The following is a 13,729-nucleotide window of genomic DNA, read 5'->3' on the forward strand; positions in this document are numbered from 1 at the left end:
GCCAGACTACTGCCGTCCAGAGTGGTAGCTTCAATGGCTTCCGGCAATTGCTCCTTGGAAAGCCCCAGCTGTTCCACCAACTCGGCATCAAGAAAGCTTCCATCGGCACCTGAATCGATAAAAGCGTTAATCGCTAAGCTCTGATTCCTGTTCATAAGGGTAGCCGGGAAACGGGGTCTGACAGAGGTATTGAGAGGTCGAAACTGGCTCGCTAAAAGTCCTCCCAACTTTAGCGAGCCGCGCAGTTTGACGACCGCCGGGAACCAGTGGCGAGGTAATGTCCCGAACCACCACAGTAGAGGCAACAGTTAGTCCTACGTCTGTGTTGGCGCTCCTCCTTGGTTAACCCGTGCCGCCCCACTTGCATGGGTTCAGAATCGGGAGACAGGACCTCTCCACTAATCCTGTGTGGTGGACGATGATCGACGTATTCTGGTCCAATCCCCGACCCGACTGGAACCTGAGAAGCTGATCGGTTGGACGGGACCCATTGCTTCTCCCTCCTTCGCTCTCGGACTCGATTATCCACCCCGAATAGACAAGGCTACCAAGCTGTCCAGGTCACTAGGCTCCGGATAGGAGATCAACTCATCCTTGAGCTGCTCCGACAGACCCTGGTAAAAGGCCGCTTGCAGAGACTCCTCATTCCACCCACTCTCCACAGCCAACGTCTTGAACTCGATCACGAAGTCGGCCACGCTGCGAGTTCCTTGGCGAGGCGAAAACAGGCGTCTAGCTGCGTCCCTCCCTCGGACGGAATGGTCGAAGAGCTTCCTCATCTCGGCCGTGAACCCCTGGTATGAAGCCATGCAGGGATCCTGTCGTTCCCAAACGGCTGAAGCCCACTCCAGCGCTCGACCACGCAGCAACTCAATCACAAAGGCTATCCTAGCTTTGTCTGTGGCATAAGAGTAGGGCTGTAGATCGAACACTAATCCACACTGCATAAGGAAGGAACGGCATCTTCCCAGCTCCCCCTCATATTTATCCGGCGTCGGAACCTTGGGCTCACGGAAGGACACAGCTCCGGAAGCGGCAGGCGAGATGGGTGAAACCGGTAGTGGATCCTCCACCGGAAACTTGCGCTGGTTCTGGACCTCCGTCAGACCGGTAGAAAGGTTCCGAACTGACAACGCGATCTCCTGTAGTACCGTGCTATGATGGCCCAACATCTTCTCCTGATGGGTAATGGCATGGCGAACAGAGTCCAGGTCCGCTGGGTTCATTACTGGCCGGATCGTTCTGTCACGGTTTACTAAGCCAGAACCCAGAAGCAGACCAGGACAAGGTAAGTGGTGTCAAAGGTGAGTGTTTATTTAACTGATCCACGAGTGCTGCTGAATAATCCAGGGAACAGAGCGGGCGGCGTGGATGAGTTGTTGAGGGTGCAGTAGTTGGTCCAATGATGGCTCGGCAGCCGCCGACCATCAGGCAGAGGTTGGGTGAAGGTTCGGACGAGTGACTGCAGGGAGAACAAAACGGAGGTAAGCATACAACAAGCAAACAAGGTGCAAAACAACAAAACTAATGCTCTAAGCTCTAAGACTGATCCGCTGATAAACATACTGTTCATGGCTAACGATCCGGCAGGGAATGGATGTTAGGCCAGAGCCTAAGAAGGGTGATGATCAGGACCAGGTGTGCAGATTGCTGATGGGATGCAGGTGCGGAAATCAAGAGAGCTCCCGCCTAGCAACGTTGCCCGGCAACCAGGCAGGGAGCGTTCCAGAACCCTCGGGAAACTGGAGATCACGAGCAGAAAAACTAGTACACAGACAGGACCCGACTCAGACTGCCGGGATCGTTACAGAATCGGCTTCCTATTTCACAACAAAGCCTCCTTCACTCATGCTGCCAAACATGCCCTCGTAAAACTGACTATCCTACCGATCCTTGACTTCGGCGATGTCATTTACAAAATAGCCTCCAACACTCTACTCAGCAAATTGGATGTAGTCTATCACAGTGCCATCCGTTTTGTCACCAAAGCCCCATATACTACCCACCATTGTGACCTGTATGCTCTCGTTGGCTGGCCCTCACTACATATTCGTCGCCAATCCCACTGGCTCCAGGTCATCTATAAATCTATGCTAGGCAAATCCCCACCTTATCTTAGCTCATTGGTAACCATAGCAACACCCACCCGTAGTATGCACTCCAGCAGGTATACCTCACTGGTCATCCCCAAAGCCAACACCTCCTTTGGCCGCCATTCCTTCCAGTTCTCTGCTGCTAATGACTGGAACGAACTGCAACAATCTCTGAAGCTGGAGACTCTTATCTCCCTCACTAACTTTAAGCATCAGTTGTCAGAGCAGCTTACCGATCACTGCACCTGTACACAGCCCATTCTGTAATTAGCCCACCCAACTACCTCATCCCCATATTGTTATTTATTTTGTTCATTTGCACCCCAGTATCTCTATTTGCACATCATCTTCTGCACATCTATCACTCCAGTGTTAATACTAAATTGTAATTATTTTGCACTATGGGCTATTTATTGCCTTACCTCCATAACCTACTACATTTGCACACACTATAGATTTTCTATTGTGTTATTGACTGTATGTTTTGTTTATCCCATGTGTAACTCTGTGTTGTTGTTGTTTTTATCGCACTGCTTTGCTTTATCTTGGCCAGGTCGCAGTTGTAAATGAGAACTTGTTCTCAACTGGCTTGCCTGGTTAAATAAAGGTGAAATAAAAATAAATCAAATAAAACACCAATGCCACCCTCCTCTTTCATGTTGCCTAAACGGTCTATGACTCTGTCATAGTACCCACTAGTTTTTGTTGTCCTAGGCTACCTGGCTAAAATACTTGCTCGCTAGCTTCCTTTCATGGGCGATGATATGCCAGGCCAGCTAGTTAACATTAGCATACTACATCTAACTACATGTTGAATTTCCATCTTCTCAGGCCAGGGGCACAATGTAGGAATTTATGGTTGGATCAGAATCGCCGTTATAATTATTGGCCAGTAGGGAGAATTAAGTAAAACCACAAGTCCAAATCCCTATCTTCATTGATGGCTAATTTAGGAAAGGGAAGATTTTAGCTAGCTAGGTAGCCACCAGAGGACAACAACACAACGAGATGCAACAATTCAAGTTTTTTTCTGTCAATAATTACGTTTGCCTTGTGATGTGATTGGTCTGAAGCCAAATCCAAACTGGCTTCCCTCTACACTTTTTTTTGGTGCGCCAGGACCATTCACAGCTGAGCTCACTCAGTTTAGCTCAACGCTGATTGGCTATTATTTTATTTTTTTTAATATCAAGGGAGGCCAAATGCTCGCTGGCTTCCCTTACATTCAATGCTATAGGTGGCAACAATGTCATACTCTTTCTGACCAGACCGCATCAGATAGATATGCTACACATACTGAGACAGAGGGGTGCTGTTTTGTTCGATCAAATGCTTTCTCCGGTGAAATACATTCATCCTCTTGCGAATTGAAGGAAATGTATGAAACACAGAGACACATTTTTGGGGGAATACACGCGCCACTGGAGATGAATTCACCTTTCAGCAGGCCAAAAATCTAAAACACAAGGCCAAAACTACACTGGAGTTGCTTACCAAGAAGTCCGTGAATGTTCCTGAGTGGCCGAGTTACAGTTTTGACTTAAATCTGCTTGACAACCTATGGCAAGACCTGAAAATGGTTGTCTAGCAATGATCAACAACCAATTTGACAGAGCTTGAAGAATTTGTTAAAGAATAATGGGGAACTGTTGCACAATCCAGGTGTGGAAAGCTCTTAGAGATTTACCCAGAAAGCCAAAGGTGATTCTAACGTATTGACTCAGGGGGTTGAATCCTTATCTAATCAAGATATATTAGTGTTTTATTTCGAATGTTTTACAAATGTTCACATTTTTCATCCACTTTGACATTAGAGTACTTTGTGTAGATCGTTGAAAGAAAATAACAATTCAAACCATTTGAATCCCACTTTGTCAAGGGATCAAGGGATGTGAATACTTTCTGAAGGCACTGTATCTGCCCCCATTGACAGAGTTCTATGAGATGTAGTCATAATCAAGCATACTTCTCTTTCACTGCATCTGGACTCTCCTCAGTGGCTCCAGTCCCTGCTGCTAAGGCCACATCATCACTATCGGTGTCATCCATATTCATGTTCCTCTCCTCATCGGAGGTCTCCTCCAGAGCTGCCACTGCATCATCACTACTGTCTGAGCAATCACCTACTTCACTGCCACCTGAGGAACTCCCCTCTTCCTCCTCATCATCCTCCTCCTCTTCACTAGATGTCGACTCATACCTGGACAGAAGCACGTCTAGTTAGTTATCTTTAACATTGGTCATCATTTCCTTCTAATATGCCCTGCGTATTGTCAGTGTAATGGTAATATGTGCTGATTTGACACATTAATTGATGGCAAAGCACCACTTACCCCCCATTGAGAATGCCAACAAACTGCAAGCTCTTCTTGCCGCTGCTGTGTGATTCACTGGAACTACTCCCATCCTTCTTCTTCATGATTGATTTTAGCATACCTGTGGCCACAACGGATGTGGTGAGTGACCCAACCAATATGTTAGTACATTGAATTCTATATTACTTTTATACCTGCTTTATTAGTGTGGGGGAATCATTTATCTTCTAAATGAAGTACTATTGTATAAATACACTTGGCACTCACTTCCAACCATTGTTGTTGGAGTGCTGGCCGCCGTTTCCTCCTCTTTCACTCCCTTTCCTTCGGGTAAACTGACCGTCTCCTCGCCAGGGTTGACCTTGTACTCCGTGATGGTCGTCTGTCTCCTCTTCAGCGCAGTGACTGGAGCTATCTGCTCTATGTCCTCCTCCTCCTCGTATAGATTCTCCCATTGACTTCCAGTGCTGATCAGTACTACTGGGGTTGATTCCTCTTCTGCAGGGCTCTCCACAGAGTCAGTCTGAGTGCTCTGGTCGTAATGTCCAGCTCTCAAATCCTCACCTACACATGCGTCAACCACCTCAAGACAACAGGAGACTGCGACATTCTGTGACATTGTAGAGGCTTCAGTCCCAACTTGGGCATGGGCAGAGTCTGGTTTGGCAAGGACCCCCTTCTCGGACGTTGCCTTGGACTTCCATTCATCCTCCTGGGCTTTGAGCACTGCCAGGTCCTCGTCAGCCTGGCCAAGTCGCCCTTCCAGAACTGAGATGGACTCCTGCTGGAACTTGATGGTGTCCAGTAGGGTGTCGATCTCCCTCTGGGCATCGCTGCTTAGCCCCAGCTGGGATTCCATCACCCAAACTGAAGCCTCCTCTGTCTCCACTATGGCCTGCACCCCCTCCTCGTGGACGGCCGGCGCCTCCGTGGCCACCCCTTTCTCGCAGACGTCCATCTGCAGCGTGCCCTCTGAGGCGTCCTTGGCGCCCAGGCTGTAGTAGAAGACCCCAGCGTCCAGCGACATGTCGTCCCCGATGGCCACAGACTTCTTCTCCACAACCTTCTCCGGAACTTTCTCAGAACATGCTCCATCTTTCTCTGTCTTGCCTTCAAACTTCTCTGTCAGCTTTCTGAGGTCCCCTACTTTACTTGGACTCTTTGGACTTCTGGGACTCTTAGGGGATAAAGGAGGACGTTCCTGACTCCGTGTGCCTACGTCCACCGTGGTGGTATTAGTACTGCTGACTACTGTTGTAGCCTGTTGTTGGGCCGCCAAGGTCTTCTTCTCCTGCAGTGCCAGTAGGAGCATGTCTTTCTCAGCCCGTAGCTTGGCCACCTCTCTTTCCAGCACTGGGACCCCCTTTACTCGCTCCTCCATCTCCTTCAGTTGCCTCAGGGCAGTGGCCATCTGTTCTCTCACCGTCTGCAATTGGCTGGGCGGCAGAGTAGCCATTCCGGTGCTAGAGGCCGGGGTGCTCTTCCCCGAGGTGTGGGGACTGGGTCTGGTCAGGCTACTCTGAGATGGGCTGGGGGAGGCAGAGGACAGGTGCAAGGGCTGGCCGTCCACGCTGGCTGCTGCACTAGCTGGGGTGACATGGGTAGGGGCAGCCCTGGGGTTTTGCTTTGGTGGGTCAGAGAGCTGGAAATGGGCGCCATTTTGGTGCTGGTAGCTCTGCTCCTGCTGCAGTCTCAGGCTGGTCTCCAGGAGGGTCCTCTCTACCCTGGGGTTTCGTAGTGGAGGTGGTGGTGGCACTTTGCCGGCAGCAGAGAGAGGAGGGCTGAGGACAGACAGCGAGGACAAGGGTTGCCCCTCACTGGGAGCGGAGCCGATGCGATTCCGTGGGGGCGGGGGAGGTGGCACTCGACCATCTTCGCTGGCGGGCGAGGAGAGGGACTCTGTGGAGGTCCAGCCACTGGCGCGTCCCCCCACACTCGGGCTCCACTGGGAGACTTTGACCCCCCGGGATGACCTGCGGGAGTTGATGGGTGCCCGGCGGACATGGTGGCCGCTTTCTATCTCCTCCACATACTTCAGGAAGTCCAGGTCAAGCTGGAAGCCATACGGTGTCTGGACCGAATAGGAGCCCTGTTGATCCGCCTCTTCCCGACTGGAGTATAAAAATGGTGCGCCCAGATCTGCAAGCCGCAAAAAAAACATTTATAATAACAGTTAGCAATTCTGTTTAATTCTTTCTAAGTCTTAGACAGTATCCATCATTTGTTACAACATAATGACTTGGTAAATACCAGCTGGAACTGAACGTCTAATAAAGTGAATAAGGGTGAAATGTGCTTACCAGGCAGCTTTGGGTTGACCTGCACAGACTGAGTCATGGTTGTGGACTGACACCTGTCAGCAGAAGCCCCCAGAGAATCTACTCACAACCTGGGCAGAGAAGGGACACACTGACTCAGATACAGTGGCAAGAAAAAGTATGTGAACCCGTTGGAATTACCTGGATCTTTGCATAAATTGGTCATCAAATTTGACCTGATCTTCATCTAAGTCACTACAATAGACAAACACAGTCTGCTTAAACTAATAACACAAACAATTATACGTTTTCATGTCTTTATTGAACACACCGTGTAAACATTTACAGTGCAGGGTGGAAAAAGTATGTGAACCCTTGGATTTAATAACTCGTTGACCAACCAAACCAAACATTTTCTGTAGTTGCGGATCAGACCTGCACAACAGTCAAGAGGAATTTTGGACCATTCCTCTTTACCAAACTGTTTCAGTTCAGCAATATTCTTGGGATGTCTGGTGTGAACCGCTCTCTTGAGGTCATGCCATAGCATCTCAATCGGGTTGGTGTCGGGACTCTGACTGGGCCACTCCAGAAGGCGTATTTTCTTCTGTTGAAGCCATTCTGTTGTTGATTTACTTCTGTGTTTTGGGATGTTGTCCTGTTGCATCACTCAACTTCTGTTGAGCTTCAAATGGCGGACAGATAGCCTTACATTCTCCTGCAAAATGTCTTGATAAACTTGGGAATTCATTTTTCCATCGATGATAGCAAGCTGTCCAGGCCCTGAGGCAGCAAAGCAACCCCAAACCATGACGCTCCCTCCACCATACCTTACAGTTGGGATGAGGTTTTGATGTTGGTGTGCTGTGCCTTTTTTTCTCCACACATAGTGTTGTGTGTTCCTTCCAAACAACTCAACTTTAGTTTAATCTGTCCACAGAATATTTTGCCAGTAGCGCTGTGGAACATCCAGGTGCTCTTTTGCAAACTTCAGACATGCAGCAATGTTTTTTTTTGGACAGCAGTGGCTTCTTCCATGGTGTCCTCCCATGAACACCATTCTTGTTTAGTGTTTTACGTATCGTAGACTCGTCAACAGAGATGTAAGCATGTTCCAGAGATTTCTGTAAGTCTTTAGCTGACACTCTAGGATTCTTCTTAACCTCATTGAGCATTCTGCGCTGTGCTCTTGCAGTCATCTTTGCAGGACGGCCACTCCTAGGGAGAGTAGCAACAGTGCTGAACTTTCTCCATTTATAGACAATTTGTCTTACCGTGGACTGATGAACATCAAGGCTTTTGAAGATACTTTTGTAACCCTTTCCAGCTTTATGCAAGTCAACAATTCTTAATCTTAGGTCTTCCGAGATCTCTTTTGTTCGTGGCATGGTTCACATCAGGCAATGCTTCTTGTGAATAGCAAACTCCAATTTTGTGAGTGTTTTTTATAGGGCATTGCAGCTCTAACCAACATCTCCAATCTCGTCTCATTGATTGGACTCCAGGTTAGCTGACTCCTGACTCCAATTAGCTTTTGGAGAAGTCATTAGCCTAGGGGTTAACATACTTTTTCCAACCTACACTGTGAATGTTTAAATGATGTATTCAATATAGACAAGAAAAATATAATAATTTGTCTGTTATTAGTTTAAGCACACTGTGTTTGTCTATTGTTGTGACATTTTATGATCAATTTATGCAGAAATCCAAGTAATTCCAAAGGGTTCACATACTTTTTCTTGCCACTGTACCTGTGTACTGTATGTGTGTTACTGAGGATAGTGCATTCGGAAAGTATTCAGACCCCTTGACTTTTTCAACATTTTGTTACGGTTACAGCCTTATTCTAAAATTGATTAAATTGTTTTTCCCCCTCATCAATCTACACATAATACCCCATTATGACAAAGCAATAACTGTTTTTTATTTATTTATGCAAAATAACGGAAATATCACATTTATATAAGTATTCAGACCCTTTACTCAGTACTTTGTTGAAGCACCTTTGGCAGCGATTACAGCCTCGAGTCTTCTTGGGTATGACGCTACAAGCTTGGCACACCGGTATTTGGGGAGTTTCTCCCATTCTTCTCTGCAGATCCTCTCAAGCTCTGTCAAGTTGGATGGGGAGCATCGCTGCACAGCTATTTTCAGGTCTCTCCAGAGATGTTAGATCGGGTTCAAGTCCGGGCTCTGGCTGGGCCACTCAAGGACATTCAGAGACTTGTCCCGAAGCAACTCCTGCATTGTATTGGCTGTGAGATTAGTGTTGTTGTCCTATTGGAAGGTGAACCTTCGACCCAGCCTGAGGTCCTGAGCACTCTGGAGCAGGTTTTCATCAAGGATCTCTCTGTACTTTGCTCCGTTCATCTTTCTCTCGATCCTGACTAGTCTCCCAGTCCCTGCTGCTGAACAAATATCCCCACAGCATGATGATGCCACCACCATGCTACACCGTAGGGATGGTGCCAGGTTTCCTCCAGACGTGATGCTTGGCATTCAGGCCAAAGAGTTCAATCTTGGTTTCATCAGACCAGATAATCTTGTTTCTCATGGTCTGAGAGTCTTTAGGCGCCTTTCGGCAAACTCAAAGCGGGCTGTCATGTCCCTTTTACTGAGGAGTGGCTTCCGTCTGGCCACTCTACCATAAAGGCCTGATTGGTGGAGTGCTGCAGAGATGGTTGTCCTTCTGGAAGGTTCTCCCATCTCCACAGAGGAACTCTAGAGCTCTGTCAGAGTGACCACCGCCCTGACCAAGGCCCTTCTTTGTTGGCCGGGCGGCCAGCTCTAGAAAGAGTCTTGGTGGTTCCAAACTTCTTCCATTTAAGAATGATAGAGGCCACTGTGTTCTTGGGGACCTTCAATGCTGCAGAAATGTTTTGGTACCTTTCCCCAGATCTGTGCCTCAACACAATCCTGTCTCTGCGCTCAACAGACAATTCCTTCGACCTCATGGCTTGGTTTTTGCTCTGACATGCACTGTCAACTGTGGGACCTTATATAGACAGGTGTGTGCCTTTCCAAATCATGTCCAATCAATTGAATTTACCACAGGTGGACTGTCTCAAGGATGATCAATGGAAACAGGATGCACCTGAGCTCAATTTCGAGTCTCATAGCAAAGGGTCTCAATACTTATGTAAATAAGGTATTTATTTTATTTTATATATTCATTTGCAAGAATTTCTAAAAACCTGTTTTTGCTTTGTCATTATGGGGTATTGTATGTAGATTGATGATGAAAATTGTTTATTTAATCCATTTTAGAATGCACTGTGCACTACCGTTCAAAAGTCTGGGGTCACTTTGAAATGTCCTTGTTTTCGAAAGAAAAGCAAAAAAAATTTATCCATTAAAATAACATCAAATTGATCAGAAATACAGTGTAGACATTGTTAATGTTGTAAATGGCTATTGTAGCTGGAAACGGCTGATTTTAATGGAATATCTACATAGGCGTACAGAGGCCCATTATCAGCAACATCAGTCCTGTGTTCCAATGGCACGTTGTGTTTGCTAATCCAAGTTTATCATTTTAAAAGGCTAATTGATCATTAGAAAACCCTTTTGCAATTATGTTAGCACAACTGAAAACTGTTGTGCTGATTTAAAGAAGCAAGAAGAGGCGACTCCGGGATGCTGACCTAGGCAGAGTTGCAAAGGAAAAAGTCCAGTGTCTGTGTTCTTTTGCCCATCTTAATATTTTATTTTAATTGGCCAGTCTGAGATATGGCTTTTTCTTTGCAACTCTGCCTAGGTCAGCATCCCGGAATCGCCTCTTCACTGTTGACTTTGAGACTGGTGTTTTGCGGGTACTATTTAATGAAGCTGCCAGTTGAGGACCTGTGAGGCGTCTATTTCTCAAACTAGACACTCTAATGTATTTGTCCTCTTGCTCAGTTGTGCACCGGGGCCTCCCACTCCTCTTTCTATTCTGGTTAGAGCCAGTTTGCGCTGTTCTGTGAAGGGAGTAGTACACAGCGTTGTACGAGATCTTCAGTTTCTTGGCAATTTCTCGCATGGAATAGCCTTCATTTCTCAGAACAAGAATAGACTGAAGAGTTTCAGAAGAAAGTTATTTGTTTCTGGCCATTTTGATCCTGTAATCGAACACACAATTGCTGATGCTCCAGATACTCAACTAGTCTCAAGAAGGCCAGCTTTATTGCTTCTTTAATCAGCACAACAGTTTTCAGCTGTGCTAACATAATTGTAAAAGGGTTTTCTAATGATCAATTAGCCTTTTTAAATGATAAACTTGGATTAGCAAACACAACGTGCCATTGGAATACAGGACTGATGGTTGCTGATAATGGGCCTCTGTAGATATTCCCTTAAAAATCAGCCATTTCCAGCTACAATAGCCATTTAGAACATTAACAATGTCTAAACTGTATTTCTGATCAATTTTATGTTCTTTTAATGGACAAAAAAATTGATTTTCTTTCGAAAACAAGGACATTTCTAAGTGACCCCATACTTTTGAACAGTAGTGTACATATGTAGGATTTTAATTTGAGCCAAAATAATCCTGCAGCAACACGAAATGTGAATTATTATGTGGATAATTAATGGACATTTATGTAGGGGTTGATACATTTTTCGTAAGGGAAAATCAAGTCTGAAATTTCAAAGTGGAAATTACAAACTTCAGAAGCATTTTTAAACTTCAAATACACTAAAAGTTTTACAAGTTCTCCTGCAACAGGGTGATCAAATTAAAATCCAACATCTGTATGTATTTTTCATGTGTTTCCCAGAGGTAAAGAGAGCATGACATTCGGTTAATAAGTTAGGAGACTGGAAGCTTAAAATTATACTATTCAGGCTGTCGAATGATGGTGAAATTAAATGCAGCAATTCCTTCACATTCAAGACGAAACCTTGCTATAAACTGCCTATAAAGCTCTTACTGTAAGGAGACCTGAAGACCTTCATATGTGACTCGTTTCAGGAAACTAGGCATATGTCGCGCGTCACTACTTCACAGGAGAGGCATTTGAACGTAAACATTAATTTTTTTATCAAAATGCGTTTTTGGAAGAAATGCCTTCTGGAACATGTGAACTTTCATGTGCCTTAATAACAAACTTGTATGCCATCTGTAAATATGAACAAAATTGTTAAATTACGAGCCTAGTTGGTTTAGCTACGGAAAAAGACAGGAACCTTCCCACTAGACATGATTGGCTGAGATAATGGATGGGCTGGACATGCCGAGAGATGAGTTCGGATTGGTCTGCCATGTTGCATGCTTCTGTCTATAACATGAGCTGCTCAGTATGTGTAGGTAATCCTTTCTAACGCTGCTTTTTTGAAAGATATCACGAAGAACTGTGAGAATGTTGCTAATGCTCTCCACTCTCCACTTTCTGGAGGACCGAGTTTTGAATTCAGTGGAATGCCCGGTGGAAGCAGAGTATGATAGCTAAGGAGATGGAGAAAATTCAGGCATTTGATTGCAAATAACACGGAGGGAGTCTAAAAGAGAACACACAAAGGCTGTTGTATAAAACACCTGTCTCCTGATTACATCTTCAAATTAAGGGCAACCAAGCCATTCGTGACAGAGAGGGAGAAGCGTTCATCCATGTATACGGGTAAGAGAGTCTAGCTAGTTACATTTTCCGATATTATATGTTTCTAATTTTGTTAAAAGTTCAAGCGTACTGTTAGCTAGCTAGCTAACGTTAGCTGGCTGGCTGGCTCGCTAGCTAGCTAATGTGATCTTTGTAGTAATATTATTATTATATCGTATCTCAGAGCCATTTGCATTGCTAGTTATAGCCTAATGTTAGCTAGCTACCTAACATTGAACCTAGTTGGTTAGCTTTAGCTACCTGCAGATTCATGCAGGGTACTATTGTTATGAGTTGGGATTATGGTTCATTGTTTAGCTAGCTAGCTAGCTACATGTCTAAACAAAATAATCCTCTATGCAAGTAAGAAACCACTACTAAAGGACACCAATAATAAGAAGAGACCTGCTTGGGCCAAAAAACACGAGCAATGGACATTAGACCGGTGGAAATTTGTCCTTTGGTCTGGAGTCCAAATTGGAGATTTTTGGTTCCAAACGCTGTGTTTGTGAGACGCGGTGTGGGTGAACGGATGATCTCCACATGTGTAGTTCCCACCGTAAAGCATGGAGGAGGAGGTGTTATGGTGTGGGGGTGCTTTGCTGGTGACACTCTCTGTGATGTATTTAGAATTCAAGGCACACTTAACCAACATGGCTACCACAGCATTCTACAATCATACGTCATCCCACCTGGTTCGGGCTTAGTGGGACTATCATTTGTTTTTCAACAGGACAATGACCCAACACACCTCCAGGCTGTGTAAGGGGTATTTTACCAAGAAGGAGAGTGATGGAGTGCTGCATCAGATGACCTGGCCTCCACAATCCCCCAACCTTAACCCAATTGAGATGGTTTGGGATGAGTCGGATGGCTGAGTGAAGGAAAAGCAGCCAACAAGTGCTCAGCATATGTGGGAACTGCTTCAAGACTGTTGGAAAAGCATTCCAGTTGAAGCTGGTTGAAAGAATGCCAAGAGTGTGCAAAGCTGTCATCAAGGCAAAGGGTGGCTATTTGAAGAATCTCAAATATAAAATATATTTTGATTTGTTTAACACTTTTTTGGTTACTACATGATTCCATATGTGTTATTTAATAGTTTTGATGTCTTCACTATTATTCTACAATGTAGGAAATTGTAAAAATAAAGAAAACCCTTGGAATGAGTAGGTGTGTCCAAACTTTTGACTAGTACTGTATATGATATGGTCATTATTTGAACTGTCTAGAAACTAACCAAAACATTGTTTAGAAAGTTGCTTTTAGTTGCCTGGTTTGCTAGATTGACATATACTAAATTCATTTTTAAACGGATGGGTTTATTGGTGTTAAAATAAACCAGTTATGCTATTTTGGACAACCAGGCTGCTGATGTCATGCAGCCTGTCGTTTTTGTGTTTATACTATGCTTGATGTTGGACAACAATAGAATGTTCATGATGTCACTGCGACAACTGTCTACAGACATGTAGATAGACGTAGTA

The 13,729-nt window shown here is 45.3% G+C and overlaps 1 protein-coding gene across 1 annotated transcript in view; it reads right to left on the bottom strand.

Annotated features, from left to right (window-relative positions):
• Positions 1-13,729, bottom strand: part of LOC121576843 (KN motif and ankyrin repeat domain-containing protein 2-like) — a 42,465-nt gene that overhangs the window by 12,414 nt on the left and 16,322 nt on the right. The window contains exons 2-5 of the mRNA XM_041890377.2: positions 6,709-6,797; positions 4,676-6,547; positions 4,427-4,529; positions 4,060-4,293 (exon numbers count right to left, since the gene is read on the bottom strand). Of these exons, the coding sequence (XP_041746311.2) occupies positions 4,060-4,293; positions 4,427-4,529; positions 4,676-6,547; positions 6,709-6,745 (2,246 nt within the window). The 5' untranslated portion in view covers positions 6,746-6,797. The remainder of the gene's footprint in view (positions 1-4,059; positions 4,294-4,426; positions 4,530-4,675; positions 6,548-6,708; positions 6,798-13,729) is intronic.

This window comes from Coregonus clupeaformis, chromosome 11 (genome assembly GCF_020615455.1).
Source record: "Coregonus clupeaformis isolate EN_2021a chromosome 11, ASM2061545v1, whole genome shotgun sequence".
Taxonomy (NCBI): domain Eukaryota; kingdom Metazoa; phylum Chordata; class Actinopteri; order Salmoniformes; family Salmonidae; genus Coregonus; species Coregonus clupeaformis.